Source organism: Haliotis rubra, unplaced genomic scaffold, assembly GCF_003918875.1.
Source record: "Haliotis rubra isolate DU_JTF1 unplaced genomic scaffold, ASM391887v1 Scf397, whole genome shotgun sequence".
NCBI lineage: Eukaryota > Metazoa > Mollusca > Gastropoda > Lepetellida > Haliotidae > Haliotis > Haliotis rubra.
Genome location: NW_025767076.1, coordinates 799,884 through 824,901, shown reverse-complemented (window position 1 = coordinate 824,901; position 25,018 = coordinate 799,884). Strand labels below are relative to the sequence as shown.

Below are 25,018 nucleotides of genomic sequence, written 5' to 3'. Positions count from 1 at the left end.
AGCATCATGTTATTCTACAACATTGTATCATTCAACACATAAAAAATAAACAGCAGTAGCATAACGTGTACATGGCAGTAGTGAAGTGACCGCACAGACTGGACAATGCGGAATCTCATGCATGCAATATTGTGAGACGTGAAGCACAACAAGCTGCAGTGTGGCTGGAACAAAGGAGCACATGAAGGGTTCGGTAGAACAGCACAGTAGAGAGGTAGCTGCAAAGTTTTGAGTCTAACTATGATTGACTTGTGTAAATGCGAGTTTTTGTTCAACATAAACCCCTCCAAGGTCCTCATATGTCTGCCGACTATGAACCCACTGGTGAAGAAGGCTTCTTATTGGTGGTGGAACAAATCATCATTCTCGTGTAATTGCCCAAGCAGCTTAGCATAATATTAGCAAACAGACTTTGCTGTCCATTGAGGAGTTTATAGGTTTCCACTATTCTGATAGTTGTTTAGACTCATCCATGGTTGCAGATCACTCCACAAAGTCAGGTGGGTCTGTCTCATGACAGATACTCTCACATGACAGATACTCTCTCAAGACAGATACTCTCACATGACAGATACCCTCACATGACAGATACTCTCTCATGACAGATACTCTCACATGACAGATACTCTCTCATGACAGATACTCTCACATGACAGATACTCTCACATGACATATACTCTATCATGACATATACTCTCACATGACAGATACTCTCTCATGACAGAGACATGAAAGATACTCTCACATGAAAGATACTCACATGACAGATACTCTCTCGTGACATATACTCTCTTGACATACTCTCACATGACAGATACTCTCTCATGACAGATACTCTCACATGACAGATACTCTCTCATGACAGATACTCTCACATGACAGATACTCTCTCATGACAGAGACATGACAGCTACTCTCACATGACAGATACTCTCACATGACAGATACTCTCGTGACATATACTCTCTCTTGACATACTCTCACATGACAGATACTCTCACATGACAGATACTCTCACATGACAGATACTCTCTCATGACAGATATTCTCAAATGACAGATACTCTCACATGACAGATACTCTCTTATGACATATACTCTCTCGTGACATACTCTCACATGACAGATACTCTCACATGACAGATACTCTCTCATGACAGATATTCTCAAATGACAGATACTCTCACATGACAGATACTCTCTTATGACATATACTCTCTCGTGACATACTCTCACATGACAGATACTCTCACATGACATACTCTCTCATGACAGATACTCTCACATGACATACTCTCACATGACAGATACTCTCTCATGACAGATACTCTCTCTTGATATACTCTCACATGACAGATACTCTCATGACAGATACTCTCACATGACATATACTCTCACATGACAGATACTCTCTCATGGCAGAGACATGACAGATACTCTCACATGACAAATACTCTCTCATGACAGATACTCTCTCGTGACATACTCTCTTGACATACTCTCACATGACAGATACTCTCACATGACAGATACTCTCTCATGACAGATACAATCACATGACAGATACTCTCACATGACAGATACTCTCTCATGACAGATACATTCACATGACAGATACTCTCTCATGACAGATACTCTCACATGACAGATACTCTCTCATGACAGATACTCTCTCATGACAGATACTCTCACATGACAGATAATCTCTCATGACAGATACTCTCACATGACAGATACTCTCACATGACAGATACTCTCTCATGACATATACTTTCTCGTGACATACTCTCTCATGACAGATACTCTCACATGACAGATACTCTCTCATGACAGATACAATCACATGACAGATACTCTCACATGACAGATACTCTCTCATGACAGATACATTCACATGACAGATACTCTCTCATGACAGATACTCTCACATGACAGATACTCTCACATGACAGATACTTTCACATGACAGATACTCTCACATGACAGATACTCTCACATGACAGATACTCTCATGACAGATACTCTCATGACAGATACTCTCTCATGACAGATACTCTCACAATAGATGATGAACCTGGCATATTTCAGATCAGACGTCCCTGGAACCCAGCAGACGGAAACCTTTATCATGCCCAGTTCATTACTCACCATGTCCTCAACTCTTTCATGAGGCTGTATTGATGGTTATGTGACCTTAGAGTTTACACTGTGTACCACCTGCTTGTGGTTAAGATGCAGCCTGTAAGCAACAAGGGTCTTGTACTTAATACAAACAAACTGCTAAGGATAAACTAGACGTCCCTCTCAGTTAAGCTCAGAATTTTTCAGCCACCTCTCATAAGCAAGAAGTTATATACAGCTCATCTCCATAGCAACCACCTGTAACCAAACAGGACAGAAATACCATGCGTAGACACAATACAGCTGCACAGCACAAGAGGATAACATGCACTGATGCACATCGCCATAGGATAACATGCACTGATGCACATCGCCATAGGATAACATACACTGATGCACATCACGATAGGATAATAAGCACTGATGTACATAACCATAGGATAATATGCACTGATGCACATCACCATAGGATAACATGCACTGATGCACACCACCATAGGATAATATGCACTGATGCACATAACCATAGGATAATATGCACTGATGCACATAACCATAGGATAATATGCACTGATGCACATAACCATAGGATAACATGCACTGATGCACATCACGATAGGATAGCATGCAGTGGTGCAAGGCACCAATAGACACCATGCCTTGATGCAAGAAACCAGCAGACCCCCTACAATGGTGCAAGACACCAGCAGTCTCCATGCTTGTCTTGGTACCAAGGCACAACACACAGAAGCATTCTGTTGTGTGTCCTGCTGTGTGAAGATGACCTGTATTGCACACACTCACGGAACAGGCTCTCGGTTCACAGCAATAGTTCAAAGTGTTTCTTGTCAATTATCAAACATACTTGTTACACTATTTAATCCTCAGTTACTAATACTGACCTACACACCTATTCCCTTCTAGTTCTACTTAATTTCAGTGCATGAAAGTTCTAAATATCAAACGTTTATCAAAACCATTCTTTATTCAACTTCCTAAATGATCCAAAGGTTCCAAGATTGAGTTGTGAGTGTGTTCTATGCAAGGCACCATCACACAGCCAGACTTTCCATCAGGCCAACAGCGTGCAGCCACCAGGCCACCAATGTGGGTACCTCATACTCTGCGGTCTTGGACTTGCACCAGTCTAGCAGCATCTGTTTGATAGCACTGGGGCTCCGCGTCATGCCACGTCCACGGCCAGCACTGGGACGAAAACAAACAACATCAGTACTAAGGTTATGGGAGAAAGAACCACTTGGATAGCCCTGTCACTGGACACACCTGCTTTAAGTGACACTGCATCCTCAGCTCACATGACACCTGTAACAGGTGACATTGCATCATTAGTTGATGTAACACCTGTAGCAGGTTACACTGCATCATCAGCTGAAATAACACCTGTAATAGGTAACACTGCATCATCAGCTGAAATAACACCTGTAACAGGTAACACTGCATCATCAGCTGAAATAGCACCTGTAACAGGTAACACTGCATCATCAGCTGAAATAGCACCTGTAACAGGTAACACTGCATCATCAGCTGAAATAACACCTGTAATAGGTAACACTGCATCATCAGCTGAAATAACACCTGTAACAGGTAACACTGCATCATCAGCTGAAATAAGACCGGTAATGAAAGGAAGTAGTACACCAATTACTGGATGGTTATCACTAGATACAGGGGTTATCTTGTCCTCTACGGAAAGACGAAGTATCTACAGAAGATATATTCAGACACAGTATCAAATTTAATCCCTCGACAACTCCCCCCTACAGACAAGGAGAAACACAGTAGATGATAAACCCTGTTTTGATTATACGTATCACATATTTGTTCCATCTTAATTTGGTTTCTGATGGGAATAAGTATGCGTGCCCCAATGTTCCAAAATGATGCAATGTGATGTGGCAAGCTGCTTCCCTGAATGTCAGAAATATAGGATTTAATTTATGGTTTACATCCTACATTCACCCTGAAAGAGTCTCTGGGTTTGTCAGGACCAAATAGCTTTAAAACACCATGACAAAAACACTGACAAAAACACAGTTCAAAGTGAATATTAAAAGTCATCCAGTATAAAGCATGCTCCATCATTATCCCCTCTCCCTCTCCCTGTCCCCCAACAGGTAACCACTGTCACCCCCTCGCCCCCCCACACACACCCCTAGACTGCAGGAGTCAGCCCTAGGCACTGCGGTACTGAGGTTAGTTGTGACAACCAATCTCTCCCCCACCTCACCCCCCTAGACTGCAGGAGTTCACCTGTGGGATAAGCTGGTACTGCGGTACTGAGGTTAGTGGTGAGGACCTCCACCAGGGGGCACTACAGACAGTTGTATATGATGTGATGCACGTGACACCTGTACCTTGTATTCTTTAGTGTTGTGTTTGCAGAAGGCAAGCACTTCCTGTTTGATGGCAATAGCGTTACGTCTCATTGTGGTAGCAGCCTTCTTAGCCAGTGATACGGTAACTAAAGCACTGTGGACAGAACAGAGTCATATAACATGCATACATGCAGCTTCATGCAACAGAAGACAAGGACAACATTCCACCATGACGGTTCACAATCCTGCAATTGGAAGCTTCAGGCACACCGCTATTGTTCAACTAACAATTCAAAATAATGTCTCCTGTGCCAATATTACTTACAGCAAGTGTGACAATAAATGTTTTAGAGAAAAAAAACAACAACAATTAAATATTTTGTAAAGTATTGATACCTCAACATGTCCTGACCTTCAGTACGACCCTATCATGTAGTCCGACATCATGTCTGTTGTGTAACATTGTCTCTGAATGAAAGCTTTAAGATGCCGTGACAGTGCTGTGTAGTTAAGAAATACAGTTCGTTCTACCACCATGTATAGTGTAATAAAGCACTCTTTTGCCCTGAACTATTATAGTTAAAGCATGAGTGCTTTAACGTTATAATAGTTCAGGGCGAAAGTGTGCTTTATTACACTATACATGGTGGTAGAGCGAACTGTATTTCTTTTCTAAGATGCCAAATATAATACTTTCTAAGGATAATTACAATTAATTTAAGGCAGAAAACAAACGACGGTGTCGGTGACCCAAATTAAGAATGCTCGCACAGGGCTAACTGGCGCGCTGTTCTATTGATGTGTCTGCACCCCTACATTAAGACGAACGTTACCAGCAAAATACAAATGATAACAGTTTGATGAGGGTTTACGTCCGGATTAAATATCTTCTCTGAAATATTTTAATTACATCTGTCATTAACGTAAACCTATGGGGCAATATGAACGTCGCATTTCTACTACCAACGTAAGTTTAGATCAGTACATCCAGATGAAGCTGAGTAGTCAAGCGACATTCCACGTGGGAATGTTGGAATGTAAAAATTGCGAACGTTACAGTGTCACTGAAAACTTGTGAGTCGAATCGACACATTTTAACCGTCGTAAAACATAAACGTAATGTTTCCACCAGTGTTGTTAGCTGCGTTAAGCAACAGCAAACCTAGAAACGGGATGCAACGGAGTAGTTTACTTTAGGAGGCCGTATGAGGCGATGACAACTGACATGCATCGTGACGTCGCTTACATTGTGACGTAATGTAAATTGGTTCGATTACAAGGGGACAGACTAGAATGGCGCAGTGATAGGATAACGTCATTCAATTGTTACGTCATCAAAAAACTATACCTTTATTGTCTGATAATGTTTTTGGGTTTTTTATTGTTCTAACCGCTAGGCATCTTAGAAATTGCAACAAGACATTATAAAGTTCACTTCATTGTTCCCCGTGCTATCAGTTTGAATAATGGTTACAGGATATTTGCCTACATTATGTTACTGCGTCTCACTGAAGAGGTTTTAAATATTATGGTGAAAATTAGGTTTGACTCAATGATGACAATGTACTAATCTATTCACCTGTTACCACATCCCCGATTATCTCCAGGGTTTACGTTACGATCACTCTCCACTATACCCTGGATGCATCCACGGCTTGGCCCTATAATTATATTACCTTCTTGGCCGTCTTTTTATCCAATCAGGTGTCTATGCTGGGAAGTTGAGCAAACCAATCACAACTCACTTTCGCTTCTTAAATTATCTAACCATTTAAACTTGGCAACACAATTGATGCAGAGGTAGTCTGAAAGAGGTAGAAGGAGTTCTTTTATATATTTTTTAAAGTTTTAAGATCTGTCAATTTGTCTGTATTTTTTCCCAAAAAATCTGAGTGGCACTGCGAACAAACCTTCATGACTGCGACCGCTATCATTGTTGACACTGCCAATCTCAAATGTAACAGTGGCTTAGCTGATTGGCTACTGTGAGAATGCGGAGCCAGCAAAGGGAGGTAATATAAGCCGTGGATGCATCCAGGGTATAGTGGAAAGTGATCTTAACGTATACCCTGGAGATTATCGAGGATGCTGTTACCAAAGAGTCTGTGTTTGTTTTGCCATTGTGTCATGGTAGAATGCAAATATGCCACATGGGTTTTACCTTCTATTTGATAGTAAATGTTCAAAATTTGAATTCTAACTCCTCAGTGAAATTTACTGGAATCAAATATACATTCGGAGCCCCTCCATGGAAAACACAGGTATATCTCATAATAACACTGGGCTTATCATGGAGATATCAGCTGGAATGTCCATCGTCTGTGGTAAAGCAGGGTGTCTAAGTGATCACACAACCCTCGCCAACTGAGGTAGCTGTCAGACAGACAGCAAACATTACTCTGAAATACATTACAAAAACAAAAGAGCTCTCGCGTTCACTGGATAGGAAATAAAATATTTTACTTGAAATAAGTGACATCAGGTTTTATTTACATCAGACAAAAACATACAACATGCCCCAAAATGAATGTTCTTAAAAAATGTTGTAAAAATAGGGCATCATACCTGTGAGTTACTATATGTGATCAGGTAGGACTGCACACCTGTAACTATCTGTGATCACTTTATACCTTTAACTATTTGTGATCACTTTATACCTTAAACTGTCAGTGATCATTTCCAACTGATGTGATGTTTTGGTGTAGGTCCTAACAAAATGATTTGCTTGATAACGGTGTTAGGACCTACACCGAAACGTCGCATGCACTGCAATAAAGAAGTTGTCTATCCATCTATCTGTACAGTAAAGCATATATACAATCTAACAAGACTTGCATACATGGTAACACAATTCAGAATGACATACATCAAGGATGACATGACAGCATGAATAGGAGGGCCAGTCAGGCATATACCTACGGAGGAAATCTGTTTAGGAGCATCAACCATTATACAATCAACATACTAGAATTATAGTGTTGAGACAATTTCATGAGTGTTAGTCACTGTCAGGGGCACAGTCTCGTTACACCAATATCAAACTAAAGGTATTTCAGCGGCTTTCTGAAGACCTACTAAACATGTCCCATCATAGGGGTGGGAAACTTACTTCGGTTGTGCAGGGCTGTTTGTGGCATCCATCTGTTTGAAGGCAGCCATGGCGCCACGGGAACCTCCTGGCTTTGCTACAAGAGAAAACATGACACACTGACACTCTGCATATGGCTAGTCTTAAAACTTCCACGCCTGTTGTAATAACGTAGTTGAAACCTTAAATGTGACAAAGTTTAATTAGAAATATGTTTGTGCTATTATAAATAAACATTTATGTCCTATGTAACTAAGAGAAAACTCATGCATATCATCTTTTATAGTAGTATGTTTGTGTGTTGTATGAGGTGATGTAACCGGAATGTAAAAGGCCTGTGACGTGCTACACATGGCGACACAAAGGAAACACGCACTGATACAGTTAGTGTGGAACAACAGTGATCATTCAGGGATGAATTCATTAATACACTAGTAACGACACAGATGAGCTTCCTGTGATGTCAACATGTTGAGGTGTTTCTACCTCCCCAAGACTCTGTCTTCTCGGACGTATGTACCACAGCATCGGCACTGTTCCACGATTCTGTCTTCACCATCAGCCTACCACTGGTGCCGGGGGGACTTGCTGTCTGAAGCTGGTCAGACAGCTTTCTCATTGCTTCTGCTGAGGTGGGCAAAACAAGAAACTAAAAAGCATTCAAACAAAAGATTCTACACATTCAAAACTTAAGCATTTGGACAAAAAGGGACCACAACAATTCCATGCATGTACAAAGGTGAAGTAATGATAACTGTTGAGAATGTTGCCAAGTAACAGGTCCTCCAGTGACCATGCTCACTCTGTCTGATGATGGATGATAAAGTGACAAACAGAGAGCCATGCAGGGTCTCCACATGCTTGTACACACTCACACAGAAAACTAGGCAACATTTCCCCGACACACCTGCCCAGATGTAACTTACAGCATCACACCCTTGTCCCACCTACACACCTGACCTGGTGTAACTTACAGCATCCCACTCTTGTCCCACCTAACCTGGTGTAACTTACAGCATCCTACCCTTGTCCCACCTACACACCTGCCCAGGTGTAACTTACAGCATCACACCCTTGCCCCACCTACACACCTGACCTGGTGTAACTTACAGCATCCCACCCTTGTCCCACCTACACACCTGACCTGGTGTAACTTACAGCGTCCCACCCTTGCCCCACCTACACACCTGACCTGGTGTAACTTACAGCGTCCCACCAACACACCTGACCTGGTGTAACTTACAGCATCCCACCCTTGACCCACCTACACACCTGCCCTGGTGTTACTTACAGCATCACACCCTTGTCCCACCTACACACCTGCCCAGGTGTAACTTACAGCATCCCACCCTTGCCCCACCTACACACCTGACCTGGTGTAACTTACAGCATCACACCCTTGCCCCACCTACACACCTGACCTGGAGTAACTTACAGCATCCCACCCTTGTCCCACCTACACACACCTGACCTGGTGTGTAACTTACAGCATCCCACCCTTGCCCCACCTCCCACACACACCTGCCCAGGTGTAACTTACAGCATCCCACCCTTGCCCCACCTACACACCTGACCTGGTGTAACTTACAGCATCCCAACCTTGCCCCACCTACACACCTGCCCATGTGTAACTTTCAGCATCACACCCTTGTCCCACCTACACACCTGACCTGGTGTAACTTACAGCATCACACCCTTGCCCCACCTACACACCTGCCCATGTGTAACTTTCAGCATCACACCCTTGTCCCACCTACACACCTGACCTGGAGTAACTTACAGCATAACAATATATTTAACATACTGCAACCTGACCATGTCCTATTTACATACCTGCCCCTGGTTTAACATATTCCAACCTGGCCTCATGCTATCTACATACCTGCCCCTGGTTTAACATATTCCAACCTGGCCTCATGCTATCTACATACCTGCCCCTGGTTTAACATATTCCAACCTGGCCTCATGCTATCTACATACCTGCCCCTGGTTTGTCATATTCCAACCTGGCCTCATGCTATCTACATACCTGCCCCTGGTTTAACATATTCCAACGTGGCCTCATCCTATCTACATACCTTCCCCTGGTTTAACATATTCCAACCTGACTTTGTGCTGTCTACATACCTGCCCCTGGTTTAGAGAACTGCACTCCACCCATGCCTGATGTTTTTGATACCATTGTTTCAGTTTTCTTCACAGTCTGTGTACGAGTGCCTCCTCCTGCAAACCAACAAATCAATGTATCAGGCATGCCATTCAAAAGCAGAGGCTTCATGTATACTACAGATCAAACAAATATGAACAACATCCTTTGAAAGGATCATTCTGGGCTATGGGACTATCCTCATGGTTTACCTGCCACTGCCAATAGTGCCATGACAGAGATGAACATACCAGCTGCCCTCTGTGTGCTGGTGGGTCTGTAGATGTACTGGTGGTGGGTCTACTTACTGTCTACCTTCTGTGTGGATGTACTGGTGGTGGGTCTACTTACTGTCTACCTTCTGTGTGGATTACTGGTGGAGGTGGTGGGTCTACTTACTGTCTACCTTCTGTGTAGATGTACTGGTGGTGGTGGGTCTACTTACTGTCTACCTTCTGTGTGGATGTACTGGTGGTGGTGGGTCTACTTACTGTCTACCTTCTGTGTGGGTGTACTGGTGGTGGGTGGTGGGTCTACTTACTGTCTACCTTCTGTGTGGATGTACTGGTGGTGGTGGTGGGTCTACTTACTGTCTACCTTCTGTGTGGATGTACTGGTTGTGGGTCTACTTACTGTCTACCTTCTGTGTGGATGTACTGGTGGTGGTGGTGGGTCTACTTACTGTCTACCTTCTGTGTGGATGTACTGGTGGTGGTGGGTCTACTTACTATCTACCTTCTGTGTGGATGTACTGGTGGTGGTGGGTCTACTTACCGTCTACCTTCTGTGTGGGTGTACTGGTGGTGGTGGTGGTGGGTCTACTTACTGTCTACCTTCTGTGTGGACGTACTGGTGGTGGTGGGTCTACTTACCGTCTACCTTCTGTGTGGGTGTACTGGTGGTGGGTCTACTTACTGTCTACCTTCTGTGTGGATGTACTGGTGGTGGTGGTGGGTCCACTCTACCGCCCACCTTCTGTGTGGATGTACTGGTGGTGGTGGGTCTACTTCACCGCTCCACCTTCTGTGTGGGTGTACTGGTGGTGGTGGTGGTGGGTCTACTTCACCGTCCACCTTCTGTGTGGATGTACTGGTGGTGGTGGTGGGTCTACTTCACTGTCTACCTTCTGTGTGGATGTACTGGTGGTGCGTCCCACTTACACCGTCTACCTTCTGTGTGGATGTACTGGTGGTGGTGGGTCTACTTACTGTCTACCTTCTGTGTGGATGTACTGGTGGTGGTGGGTCTACTTACTGTCTACCTTCTGTGTGGATGTACTGGTGGTGCGTCTACTTACCGTCTACCTTCTGTGTGGATGTACTGGTGGTGGTGGTGGGTCTACTTACTGTCTACCTTCTGTGTGGATGTACTGGTGGTGGTGGTGGGTCTACTTACTGTCTACCTTCTGTGTGGATGTACTGGTGGTGGTGGGTCTACTTACTGTCTACCTTCTGTGTGGATGTACTGGTGGTGGTGGTGGGTCTACTTACCGTCTACCTTCTGTGTGGATGTACTGGTGGTGGTGGTGGGTCTACTTACTGTCTACCTTCTGTGTGGATGTACTGGTGGTGGTGGGTCTACTTACTGTCTACCTTCTGTGTGGATGTACTGGTGGTGGTGGGTCTACTTACTGTCTACCTTCTGTGTGGATGTACTGGTGGTGGTGGGTCTACTTACTGTCTACCTTCTGTGTGGATGTACTGGTGGTGGTGGTGGGTCTACTTCACCACGTCTACCTTCTGTGTGGATGTACTGGTGGTGGTGGTGGTGGGTCTACTTACTGTCTACCTTCTGTGTGGATGTACTGGTGGTGGTGGGTCTACTTACTGTCTACCTTCTGTGTGGATGTACTGGTGGTGGTGGGTCTACTTACTGTCTACCTTCTGTGTGGATGTACTGGTGGTGGTGGGTCTACTTACTGTCTCACCTTCTGTGTGGATGTACTGGTGGTGGTGGTGGGTCTACTTACCCGCCTACCTTCTGTGTGGATGTACTGGTGGTGGTGGGTCTACTTTACTGTCTACCTTCTGTGTGGATGTACTGGTGGTGGTGGTGGGTCTACTTACTGTCTACCTTCTGTGTGGATGTACTGGTGGTGGTGGTGGGTCTACTTACCATCTACCTTCTGTGTGGATGTACTGGTGGTGGTGGTGGGTCTACTTACCATCTACCTTCTGTGTGGATGTACTGGTGGTGGTGGGTCTACTTACTGTCTACCTTCTGTGTGGATGTACTGGTGGTGGTGGTGGGTCTACTTACTGTCTACCTTCTGTGTGGATGTACTGGTGGTGGTGGTGGGTCTACTTACCATCTACCTTCTGTGTGGATGTACTGGTGGTGGTGGTGGGTCTACTTACCATCTACCTTCTGTGTGGATGTACTGGTGGTGGTGGGTCTACTTACTGTCTACCTTCTGTGTGGATGTACTGGTGGTGGTGGTGGGTCTACTTACCATCTACCTTCTGTGTGGATGTACTGGTGGTGGTGGTGGGTCTACTTACCATCTACCTTCTGTGTGGATGTACTGGTGGTGGTGGTGGGTCTACTTACTGTCTACCTTCTGTGTGGATGTACTGGTGGTGGTGGTGGGTCTACTTACCGTCCACCTTCTGTGTGGATGTACTGGTGGTGGTGGTGGGTCTACTTACCATCTACCTTCTGTGTGGATGTACTGGTGGTGGTGGTGGGTCTACTTACCATCTACCTTCTGTGTGGATGTACTGGTGGTGGTGGGTCTACTTACTGTCTACCTTCTGTGTGGATGTACTGGTGGTGGTGGTGGGTCTACTTACCATCTACCTTCTGTGTGGATGTACTGGTGGTGGTGGTGGGTCTACTTACCATCTACCTTCTGTGTGGATGTACTGGTGGTGGTGGGTCTACTTACTGTCTACCTTCTGTGTGGATGTACTGGTGGTGGTGGGTCTACTTACCGTCTACCTTCTGTGTGGATGTACTGGTGGTGGTGGGTCTACTTACTGTCTACCTTCTGTGTGGATGTACTGGTGGTGGTGGTGGTGGGTCTACTTACTGTCTACCTTCTGTGTGGATGTACTGGTGGTGGTGGTGGGTCTATTTACCGTCTACCTTTTGTGTGGATGTACTGGTGGTGGTGGTGGGTCTACTTACCGTCTACCTTCTGTGTGGATGTACTGGTGGTGGTGGTGGTGGTTATCTGGGATCCATCACCTCCAGTCCTGGTTGTCGTCACAGAAGTTGGTTTGGCAGCCATGTCTGAAAACTGTTGCATCTTCCTCTTCTTATCTTCTTCTGCCTTCTCGAACCTCTTCTTCACAACGTCGTCCGACTCCTTTTCCCTCTGCTGCCGCCTTGCTTCTCGCTCCACTACAAACCCAGCATCCAGAAGTTGTCAACATGTAAAGGTGCTAAAATTGTTTAAAAAAAATACCTATTCTTTTTTAGAGATTTTAGAACAGAGTCATTTTGTGACTTTTCATCACTCTTGCTGTTGATCTGTACCCTGAACTTTGTAACAGATAATTTGTCTTTTTCTCTTCTGTATATAATAAGAATGTTCAATTGAACTCAGCATTATGTCATTTTAACTTACATTTATCTTTTTCTCGCACTTCTTTTAATCTTGCACGGATCTTCTTTCGTTCATCAAAGTCATCTGTCTTGCTCATCTGTTGAAAAATGCAGGTATGTATTCTTAAACATAGGCAGACAGAAATGCAAGAACAGTTGCTGTACCTATGTGGGTGAGAACAACAGTCTGGTGTATAAACTGACTTAACACATTCACAAATTCATTCACATTTGGAATTGATTTGTGTGGATCTTGTAAGCACAGATGTCTTGCTGTAGTAACCCTAAACTAGTAACTCCTATTCTCAATAACACCTTAACTGTAAGGTGGTGTGTGCTTGTTGATAGAGCTCAGGTCACAAATCAGGTGAAGTTAAGCAACGTTGGTCATGAAAAGTCCTTGGATGGGTGACCGTGTTTGGCAGCTTGACTCCTGAGAGTTTCTAGGACTTCTGTCCTGCCCCACAACGAAGCACCTATGTGGTTACACCTTAGGCAAGTGAGTTTGTTCAAACTTGCCTCCTGGGTACCCGGTGGTTGAAGTCATGTGACTATTAACCTGCTTGCGCCTCACAGGGACCTTGGGTTATCCGGGGTAATAATGTCCAGCATGTTGTATGGGCTTCGAGCATGTCCCTGCAGCATGGAGTTCATGTAAGTGGCCGACTCTCTACAACCCTTTTGCTCTACACGATGGACCCTCACTCTCTACAACCCTTTTGCTCTACACTATGGACCCTCACTCTCTACAACCCCTTTGCTCTACACGATGGACCCTCACTCTCTACAACCCCTTTGCTCTACACGATGGACCCTTACTCTCTACAACCCTTTTACTCTACACTAGAGACCCTTACTCTCTACAACCCCTTTACTCTACACGATGGACCCTTACTCTCTACAACCCCTTTGCTCTACACACCATGGACCCTCACTCACTCTACAACCCCTTTTTGCTCTACACACGATGGACCCTCACTCTCTACAACCCCTTTGCTCTACACGATGGACCCTCACTCTCTACAACCCCTTTACTCTACACGATGGACCCTCACTCTCTACAAGCCCTTTGCTCTACACGATGGACCCTCACTCTCTACAACCCCTTTGCTCTACACGATGGACCCTCACTCTCTACAAGCCCTTTGCTCTACACGATGGACCCTTACTCTCTACAACCCTTTTACTCTACACTAGATACCCTTACTCTACAACCCCCTTTACTTCTACACTCCATGGACCCTTACTCTCTACAACCCCTTTGCTCTACACGATGGACCCTCACTCTCTACAAGCCCTTTGCTCTACACGATGGACCCTTACTCTCTACAACCCTTTTACTCTACACTAGATACCCTTACTCTCTACAACCCCTTTACTCTACACGATGGACCCTTACTCTCAACAACCCCTTTGCTCTACACGATGGACCCTTACTCTCTACAACCCCTTTGCTCTACACGATGGACCCTTACTCTCTACAACCCCTTTACTCTACACTAGAGACCCTTACTCTAAACAACCCCTTTACTCTACACTAGACACCCTTAATCTCAAAAACCCCTTTCCTCTACACTAGAGATCCTTACTCTCACTAACCCCTTCACTCCCTACTAGAGATCCTTACTCTTAATAACCCTAACTCATACTTAATCTATGATACAAATCCCTAATCTAAATAACAAACCTGTCAAAACAAAAACCCAAGGCATATTACAAAAGTCATGACACCTCAAATTACTATGGAAGAAATTGGTCACATGTTAACCACATTGTACCATTACTGTAACACACTGCAGTGAGAACACAGACTCTGTGGAGACACCCTGGGTTGTGTGCTTGGGTGGGAAGTTCCTATATACTCTGTGCAGGTACAGGTTGACAGAATCTACACTGTCTGTGCTAGCAGGGCCAGGGAGAAGCAGGGCCAGGGAGAAGCAGGGCAAGGATGGGGGACATCTCTTAACACCACAGCAGTTAGAACCTTACATAAACTGGCAACAGATTAATCCGGAGTTTTAGAGAAGAATCTGTAAATCAACAGAAAATAGTGAGAAAGTATTGTCATGCAGCAGGCTTCAAATCAAAGCATCCCACATCAGTTGTATACAAGGGCAGTAGACATTACACTCTACAGTAGTTACTGTAACATATCTGCCCTGCCCCAGGTGGCTAATAGGTGAGGTCTTGTCTCCCTCCCAATATATATGATAATTGCATTAAATGACCAACACTTAGTGAAAGTAGTATGTTAATGTATGAGGAACCTGGTGGTTTGAACAACTGACTAATGATAACTGTCACTGGGGATGAATATATGTGATTTGTTGTGAGCTGGTCACTTGGACACCCCACCTTCTTTATGCACACTAAATAACACTACAACCCAATACAACACAATACAACACAATACACCAAATCATGAGTACAACTTGATCAGATTCTCAATCACACAAACCAAACATGTGATAAAGATGTGTTCTACTTGTTCATACTTCTGTTGCTGATCCTGTTCTGAGACTGATAGTGTCATGAGGGAGACTGTAAGCAGTAACAGCAGAAAGTGATGTTTCATGTAAAATATAAACTTGCTATTTGTTCAGATAACAACAGTACTGTATGTTTATTACAGATACGAACTACATGACAGCAAATGAGTTGAGGCTACTTACACATTATGGTTGACGCAGGGGACTTTCTGCACAGACAGTACAAGTATGCTGCAGCCTTAATAGCCCCAGTTGAAATAATGCAACCACATCGGCAGTCAATCTTTTACCTTGGCTTTACATTCTACTGTATTGTCTGACATTCAACAATATGGAATCACTTCACTGCCTCCATAACTGTTCTACCTGTATACATGTGGGACTTGGGTTTGTAAGTCACTGTGCCCCTACCAAGGATAAGGTATCAGTGTTGTTCCTATGGAAATGATTAAGTCTCATCTACCTGCCAGCATCAACAAGCATGGGGCTAGTAAGGACCAGTTCTCACACCTCATGTTTCCCCCCACATTTCCCCCACACATGTACAAGGGGTAATAGGCTAGGTCATACTCAAGGGGCACATGCTATCTGTTCCTAGCTCTCAACACCACAGGCAACCAGAGAAAGGTCAGAGGTAGGACATACACATACGCAGTACAGCTGCTCCATTCATAGTATCACCTTACATCCCAGTACAGCCCACCCCTCCAACATCAGCTTACATCCCACTATAGTCCACCCCTCCAACATCAGCTTACATCCCAGTGTTGCCCACCCTTCAACATCACCTTACATTCCACTATAGCCCACCCCTCCAACATCAGCTTACATCCCACTATAGCCCACCCCTCCAACATCAGCTTACATCCCAGTGTTGCCCACCCCTTCAACATCAGCTTACATCCCAGTGTTGCCCACCCCTTCAACATCAGTTTACATCCCAGTACAGCCAACCCCTCCTACCTCAGCTTACATCCCAGTATAGCCAACCCCTCCTACCTCAGCTTACATCCCAGTATAGCCCACCCTCCAACATCACCTTACATCCCAGTATAGCCCAACCCTCCAACATCACCTTTTACATCCCAGTATAGCCCACCCTCCAACATCACCTTACATCCCAGTGTTGCTCCATTCCTCCAACATCAGCTTACATCCCAGTATAGCCCACCCTCCTCCAACATCACCTACATCCCAGTGTTGCCCACCCTTCAACATCACCTTACATCCCAGTATAGCCTCCAACCCTCCAACATCACCTTACATCCCACTATAGCCCACCCCTCCAACATCAGCTTACATCCCAGTATAGCCCAACCCTCCAACATCAGCTTACATCCCAGTATAGCCCACCCTCCAACATCAGCTTACATCCCAGTATAGCCCACCCTCCAACATCACCTTACATCCCAGTGTTGCCCCACCCTCCAACATCACCTTACATCCCAGTGTTGCCCACCCTTCAACATCAGCAGCTTACATCCCAGTATAGCCTAATTTCTCCAACATCAGCATACATCCCAGTACAGCCTCCACCCTCCTACCTCAGCTTACATCCCAGTGTTGCCTACCATCCCTCCAACATCAGCTTACATCCCAGTATAGCCCCCACCCTCCAACATCACCTTACATCCCAGTGTTGCCCACCCCTTCAACATCACCTTACATCCCAGTATAGCCCACCCTCCAACATCACCTTACATCCCACTATAGCCCACATCCCTCCAACATCACCTTACATCCCAGTATAGCCCACCCTCCAACATCACCTTACATCCCAGTATAGCCCACCCTCTCCAACATCACCTTACATCCCAGTGTTGCCCACCCCTTCAACATCAGCTTACATCCCAGTACAGCCCACCCTTCAACATCAGCTTACATCCCAGTGTTGCCCACCCCTTCAACATCACTCTTACATCCCAGTGTTGCCCACCCCTCCAACATCAGCTTACATCCCAGTGTTGCTCTAACCCTCCCAACATCAGCTTACATCCCAGTAGAGCCCACCCTCCAACATCAGCTTACATCCCAGTATAGCCCACCCTCCAACATCACCTTACATCCCAGTGTGCTGCCCAGTGCTGCCCTCCAACATCACCTTTTACATCCCAGTGTTGCCCACCCCTTCACAACATCAGTTTACATCCCAGTATAGCCCACTCCTCCAACATCAGCATACATCCCAGTATACAGCCCACCCTCCTACCTCAGCTTACATCCCAGTGTTGCCCACCCTCCAACATCAGCTTACATCCCAGTATAGCCCACCCTTCCAACATCAGTTTACATCCCAGTATACACCCTCCAACCAGCATACATGCCCACCCCTTCAACATCACCCTCTTACATCCCAGTATAGCCCACCCTCCAACATCACCTTACATCCCAGTATAGCCCACCCCTCCAACATCACCTTACATCCCAGTATAGCCCACCCCTCCAACATCACCTTACATCCCAGTATAGCCCACCCCTCCAACATCACCTTACATCCCAGTATAGCCCACCCCTCCAACATCACCTTACATCCCAGTATAGCCCAGTGCTGCTCACCCTTCTCCAACATCACCTTACATCCCAGTAGTTGCCCACACCCTTCAACATCAGCTTACATCCCAGTACAGCCCATTACCTCCCCTTCAACATCAGCTTACATCCCAGTGTTGCCCACCCCTTCAACATCACCTTACATCCCAGTGTTGCCCACCCTCCAACATCAGCTTACATCCCAGTGTTGCCTTACCCTCTCCAACATCAGCTTACATCCCAGTAGAGCCCACCCTCCCTACCTCAGCTTACATCCCAGTGTTGCCCAAACCTCCAACATCACCTTACATCCCAGTATAGCTCCACCCTCCTACCTCAGCTTACATCCCAGTGTTGCCCACCCCTTCAACATCAGCTTAACTCCCAGTACAGCCCACCCTCCTACCTCAGCTTACATGCCACTATAGCCCAACCCTCCAACATCACCTTATATCCCAGTACAGCCCATCCCTCCAACATCAGCTTACATCCCACTATAGCCCACCCCTCCTACCTCAGCTTACATCCCAGTGTTGACCACCCCTTCAACATCACCTTACATCCCAGTGTTGCCCACCCCTTCAACATCAGCATACATCCCAGTACAGCCCACCCCTTCAACATATGCTTACATCCCAGTGTTGCCCACCCTTCAACATCAGCTTACATCCCAGTAGAGCCCACCCTCTCCAACATCAGCTTATATCCCACTATAGCCCACCCTCCTACCTCACCTTACATCCCAGTGTTGCCCACCCCTTCAACATCACCTTACATCCCAGTGTTGCCCACCCCTTCAACATCAGCTTACATCCCAGTACAGCCCCCCTCTTCAACATCATCTTACATCCCAGTGTTGCCCACCCTTCAACATCAGCTTACCTCCCACTATAGCCCACCCTCCTACCTCAGCTTACATCCCAGTGTTGCCCACCCTCCCTACCTCACCTTACATCCCTGTGTTGCCCACCCCTTCAACATCACCTTACATCCCAGTACAGCCCACCCCTTCAACATATGCTTACATCCCAGTGTTGCTCCACCCTTCAACATCCTTTACATCCCAGTGTTGCCTGTGTTGCCTTCACCCCTTCAACATCAGCTTACATCCCAGTGTTGCCCACCCCCTTCAACATCAGCTTAACTCCCAGTGTTGCCCACCCCTTCAACATCAGCTTACATCCCAGTGTTGCCTCCACCCTTCAACATCAGCTTACCTCCCACTATAGCCCACCCCTCCTACCTCAGCTTACATCCCTGTGTTGCCCACCCTCCAACATCACCTTACATCCCAGTATAGCCCACCCCTCCAACCTCAGCTTACATCCCTGTGTTGCCCACAACCCTTCACTAGAGTGAGTGAGTGAGTGTGTTTAGTTTTACGCTGCTTTTAGCAATATTCCAGCAAAATCACGGCGGGGGACACCAGAAATGAGCTTCAAACATTGTGCCCATGTGGGAATCGAACCTCGGTCTTCAAGTGGACGAAATAACGCCTTTAACCACTAGGCTACCACCCCCACCCCCCACTAGAACCATCTACACGCGGTTAGTGTGACTTACAATTTTCATGAGCTCTTCCTCATCGTTGATGTTCTCGTAGGTTGGCATGGTTGCCTCCCTGGAGTCAGTGCCGACGTGTAGCTGCTTGGTTCGTGTCACAGACCCCTTCTCCTTCTGTAAGCAAACCATAACCGAGTTATTTGTTGTGTAGGAGTTGACATAAGTACATGATAACTACATTAGTGAAAATCTACTCACACATACAGATTCATTAACATAATTATGATTGTGGTTAATGTGGCACAATTGTCCCTTCATGACTGTGCACAAGAAGTTTGTGTATAAGCATACCCAGTGGCCGGTAGTGTGTGGCACTGTTACACTGCGCAGCCATCATGTGGCCACCAAAAGCCAAAGCAAATATACTTATAATGACAGACAAATCACCACGTTACTCAAGTGAGTATTGAACACAAAATATGCAACAAGACTCAGTCTCACCTTTTGGTAAAAGACACCACAAACTTCCCAAATCTTAATACACTGGGTTTCATGCCCAACCCTAACACAACCTACACACCCCTCAGTCAACTATACAGCACATGGTGCCACCAGCACAGAGTTGTGTGTCCCTCTACAACCTAGCTACACACCCTCAGTCAACTATACAGCACATGGTGCCACCAGCACAGAGTTGTGTGTCCCTCTACAACCTACACACCCCTCAGTCAACTATACAGCACATGGTGCCACCAGCACAGAGTTGTGTGTCCCTCTACAACCTAGCTACACACCCCTCAGTCAACTATACAGCACATGGTGCCACCAGCACAGAGTTGTGTGTCCCTCTACAACCTAGCTACACACCCCTCAGTCAACTATACAGCACATGGTGCCACCAGCACAGAGTTGTGTGTCCCTCTACAACCTAGCACACCCCTCAGTCAACTATACAGCACATGGTGCCACTCAGCACAGAGTTGTGTGTCCCTCTACAACCTAGCTACACACCCCTCAGTCAACTATACAGCACATGGTGCCACTAGCACAGAGTTGTGTGTCCCTCTACAACCTAGCTACACACCCCTCAGTCAACTATACAGCACATGGTGCCACTCAGCACAGAGTTGTGTGTCCCTCTACAACCTACACACCCCTCAGTCAACTATACAGCACATGGTGCCACTCAGCACAGAGTTGTGTGTCCCTCTACAACCTACACACCCTCAGTCAACTATACAGCACATGGTGCCACTCAGCACAGAGTTGTGTGTCCCTCTACAACCTACACACCCCTCAGTCAACTATACAGCACATGGTGCCACCAGCACAGAGTTGTGTGTCCCTCTACAACCTAGCTACACACCCCTCAGTCAACTATACAGCACATGGTGCCACCAGCACAGAGTTGTGTGTCCCTCTACAACCTACACACCCCTCAGTCAACATATACAGCACATGGTGCCACCAGCACAGAGTTGTGTGTCCCTCTACAACCTAGCTACACACCCCTCAGTCAACTATACAGCACATGGTGCCACCAGCACAGAGTTGTTTGTCCCTCTACAACCTACACACCCCTCAGTCAACTATACAGCACATGGTGCCACCAGCACAGAGTTGTGTGTCCCTCTACAACCTAGCTACACACCTCTCAGTCAACTATACAGCACATGGTGCCACCAGCACAGAGTTGTGTGTCCCTTCTCAACCTACACACACCCCTCAGTCAACTATACAGCACATGGTGCCCCTCAGCACAGAGTTGTGTGTCCCTCTACAACCTACACACCTCTCAGTCAACTATACAGCACATGGTGCCACTCAGCACAGAGTTGTGTGTCCCTCTACAACCTACACACCCCTCAGTCAACTATACAGCACATGGTGCCCCCAGCACAGAGTTGTGTGTCCCTCTACAACCTACACCACTCAGTCAACTATACAGCACATGGTGCCACCAGCACAGAGTTGTGTGTCCCTCTACAACCTACACACCCCTCAGTCAACTATACAGCACATGGTGCCACCCAGCACAGAGTTGTGTGTCCCTCTACAACCTAGCTACACACCCCTCAGTCAACTATACAGCACATGGTGCCACCAGCACAGAGTTGTGTGTCCCTCTACAACCTACACACCCCTCAGTCAACTATACAGCACATGGTGCCACCAGCACAGAGTTGTGTGTCCCTCTACAACCTACACACCCCTCAGTCAACTATACAGCACATGGTGCCACCAGCACAGAGTTGTGTGTCCCTCTACAACCCTACACACCCCTCAGTCAACTATACAGCACATGGTGCCACCAGCACAGAGTTGTGTGTCCCTCTACAACCTACACACCCCTCAGTCAACTATACAGCACATGGTGCCACCAGCACAGAGTTGTGTGTCCCTCTACAACCTACACACCCCTCAGTCAACTATACAGCACATGGTGCCACCAGCACAGAGTTGTGTGTCCCTCTACAACCTAGCTACACACCCTCAGTCAACTATACAGCACATGGTGCCACCCAGCACAGAGTTGTGTGTCCCTCTACAACCTACACACACCCTCAGTCAACTATACAGCACATGGTGCCACCAGCACAGAGTTGTGTGTCCCTCTACAACCTACACACCCCTCAGTCAACTATACAGCACATGGTGCCACCAGCACAGAGTTGTGTGTCCCTCTACAACCTACACACCCCTCAGTCAACTATACAGCACATGGTGCCACCAGCACAGAGTTGTGTGTCCCTCTACAACCTAGCTACACACCCCTCAGTCAACTATACAGCACATGGTGCCACCAGCACAGAGTTGTGTGTCCCTCTACAACCTACACACCCCTCAGTCAACTATACAGCACATGGTGCCACCCAGCACAGAGCTGTGTGTCCCTCTACAACCTACACACCCCTCAGTCAACTATACAGCACATGGTGCCACCAGCACAGAGTTGTGTGTCCTCTACAAAGCTACACACCCCTCAGTCAACTATACAGCACATGGTGCCACCAGCACAGAGTTGTGTGTCCCTCTACAACCTACACACCCTCAGTCAACTATACAGCACATGGTGCCACCAGCACAGAGTTGTGTGTCCTCTCTACAACCTACACACCCCTCAGTCAACTATACAGCACACCAGCACAGAGTTGTGTGTCCCTCTACAACCTACACACCCCTCAGTCAACTATACAGCATGGTGCCCCCAGCACAGAGTTGTGTGTCCCTCTACAACCTAGCTACACACCCCTCAGTCAACTATACAGCACATGGTGCCACCAGCACAGAGTTGTGTGTCCCTCTACAACCTAGCTACACACCCCTCAGTCAACTATACAGCACATGGTGCCACATCAGCACAGAGTTGTGTGTCCCTCTACAACCTACACACCCCTCAGTCAACTATACAGCACATGGTGCCACCAGCACAGAGTTGTGTGTCCCTCTACAACCTAGCTACACACCCCTCAGTCAACTATACAGCACATGGTGCCACCAGCACAGAGTTGTGTGTCCCTCTACAACCTAGCTACACACCCCTCAGTCAACTTTACAGCACATGGTGCCCCCAGCACAGAGTTGTGTGTCCCTCTACAACCCAGCAACACACCCCTCAGTCAACTATACAGCACATGGTGCCACCAGCACAGAGCTGTGTGTCCCTCTACAACCTACACACCCCTCAGTCAACTATACAGCACATGGTGCCCCCAGCACAGAGTTGTGTGTCCCTCTACAACCTACACACACCCCTCAGTCAACTATACAGCACATGGTGCCATCAGCACAGAGTTGTGTGTCCCTCTACAACCTACACACCCCTCAGTCAACTATACAGCACATGGTGCCACCAGCACAGAGTTGTGTGTCCCTCTACAACCTACACACCTCTCAGTCAACTATACAGCACATGGTGCCACCAGCACAGAGTTGTGTGTCCCTCTACAACCTACACACCCCTCAGTCAACTATACAGCACATGGTGCCACCAGCACAGAGTTGTGTGTCCCTCTACAACCTACACATCCCTCAGTCAACTATACATCACATGGTGCCACCAGCACAGAGTTGTGTGTCCCTCTTCAACCTAGCTACACATCCCTCAGTCAACTATACAGCACATGGTGCCCCCAGCACAGAGTTGTGTGTCCCTCTACAACCTACACACCCCCCAGTCAACTATACAGCACATGGTGCCCCCAGCACAGAGTTGTGTGTCCATTTACATGTGGACTTGCTCTCTTCTCACTATTTCCATCAAGCAAAAACAAGAGTTCAGACCTCCGTGGGGATGTAACTGAGGGCGTCACCATAATCTGTATAAAATGCTGACAGGCAAATGGACAGACCCTAAGTGCTAGCAGGCATATATTAGCGTCAAATTTCAAAAGTAGCCTGTCAGGTGGTCTGTTAGATTTTTATACCCCTAACAGAAAATATTTCATTATATCAGACAGGTTCTCTTGTTGTCAGTTTGATAAGGTATTATGATAATTATATTAAACTACTTACGATTGGACAGTTCATGTTACGATAACCAATCACAATATGTGTACTTTCAGTTTATCTAATCTTGGTGCATTGCCTGTTACTGCTATTTAGTTCATTGCGATGCCTACAAACAGGAAAATATTCAGAAACCTGATTTTGTTTCTGTTTTTTATTGTTGAAAACTGGACGGGTAAGTTTGTATCCGGACCGGTAATTTTTTTAAGTTACCAGTACGGCTGTCTGGCTTGGCATTCTATCAGTGCGGTGGCATGTGAGACCAAATGTTGGCCATCACCAAGTGCAGGAGTAAAACTGAATTCAACATTGATTACAATGGCAAGACACTGCTGAGACATTTCACCTGAGACCCATCAGAGTTACCTGCCCGACTAAACACCACTGAGTTTTAGGTAATTAGAATTCCATATTTGAAAGAAAACAGGAGAAAAGTACTTCCAATTGGTATGAAAGTTCCAGTGTGTTTTCATTGATGTCTAAGCAGGGGATGGTGAGATCCCAGGAAAGTGCTGAGTTGTGAGGTGTATGGCTGACTGCCAGTGGCTAAATACCTTGCCGTCTGCTCCATGTTACATATCAAAGAGGAATGTATGCTTCTCCCCATCACATACCACTGTTCTACCCAGACCACCTCTGGGACCATAACTAAGTACTGGCAACTGGTGGGACACGATTCTACCCCTTCCGACTATCCCACTGTTCTACCCTGGACCACCTCTCTGGGACCACCACCACTCCCCACTGGT

General features: G+C 46.4%; 1 protein-coding gene across 7 annotated transcripts in view; it reads right to left on the bottom strand.

Moving 5' to 3' along the window:
* The window catches only part of LOC124286978 (smoothelin-like), a 56,915-nt gene that overhangs the window by 4,299 nt on the left and 27,598 nt on the right, over nucleotides 1-25,018 (bottom strand). For 3 of the 7 annotated variants that reach the window (XR_006901162.1, XR_006901163.1, XM_046723438.1), the window contains exons 6-12: nucleotides 19,821-19,934; nucleotides 13,262-13,337; nucleotides 12,820-13,035; nucleotides 9,672-9,767; nucleotides 8,031-8,171; nucleotides 7,566-7,641; nucleotides 4,496-4,610 (exon numbers count right to left, since the gene is read on the bottom strand). Coding sequence is in view for 5 of the 7 variants with exons in the window: in XM_046723438.1 (XP_046579394.1) it covers nucleotides 4,496-4,610; nucleotides 7,566-7,641; nucleotides 8,031-8,171; nucleotides 9,672-9,767; nucleotides 12,820-13,035; nucleotides 13,262-13,337; nucleotides 19,821-19,934 (834 nt within the window). In the remaining 2 variants the exon portion in view is untranslated. Of the gene's footprint in view, nucleotides 1-3,235; nucleotides 3,327-4,495; nucleotides 4,611-7,565; nucleotides 7,642-8,030; nucleotides 8,172-9,671; nucleotides 9,768-12,819; nucleotides 13,036-13,261; nucleotides 13,338-19,820; nucleotides 19,935-25,018 lie in introns of all 7 variants that reach the window. The other 4 variants (XM_046723439.1, XM_046723440.1, XM_046723441.1 and 1 more) reach the window with 4 other exon arrangements.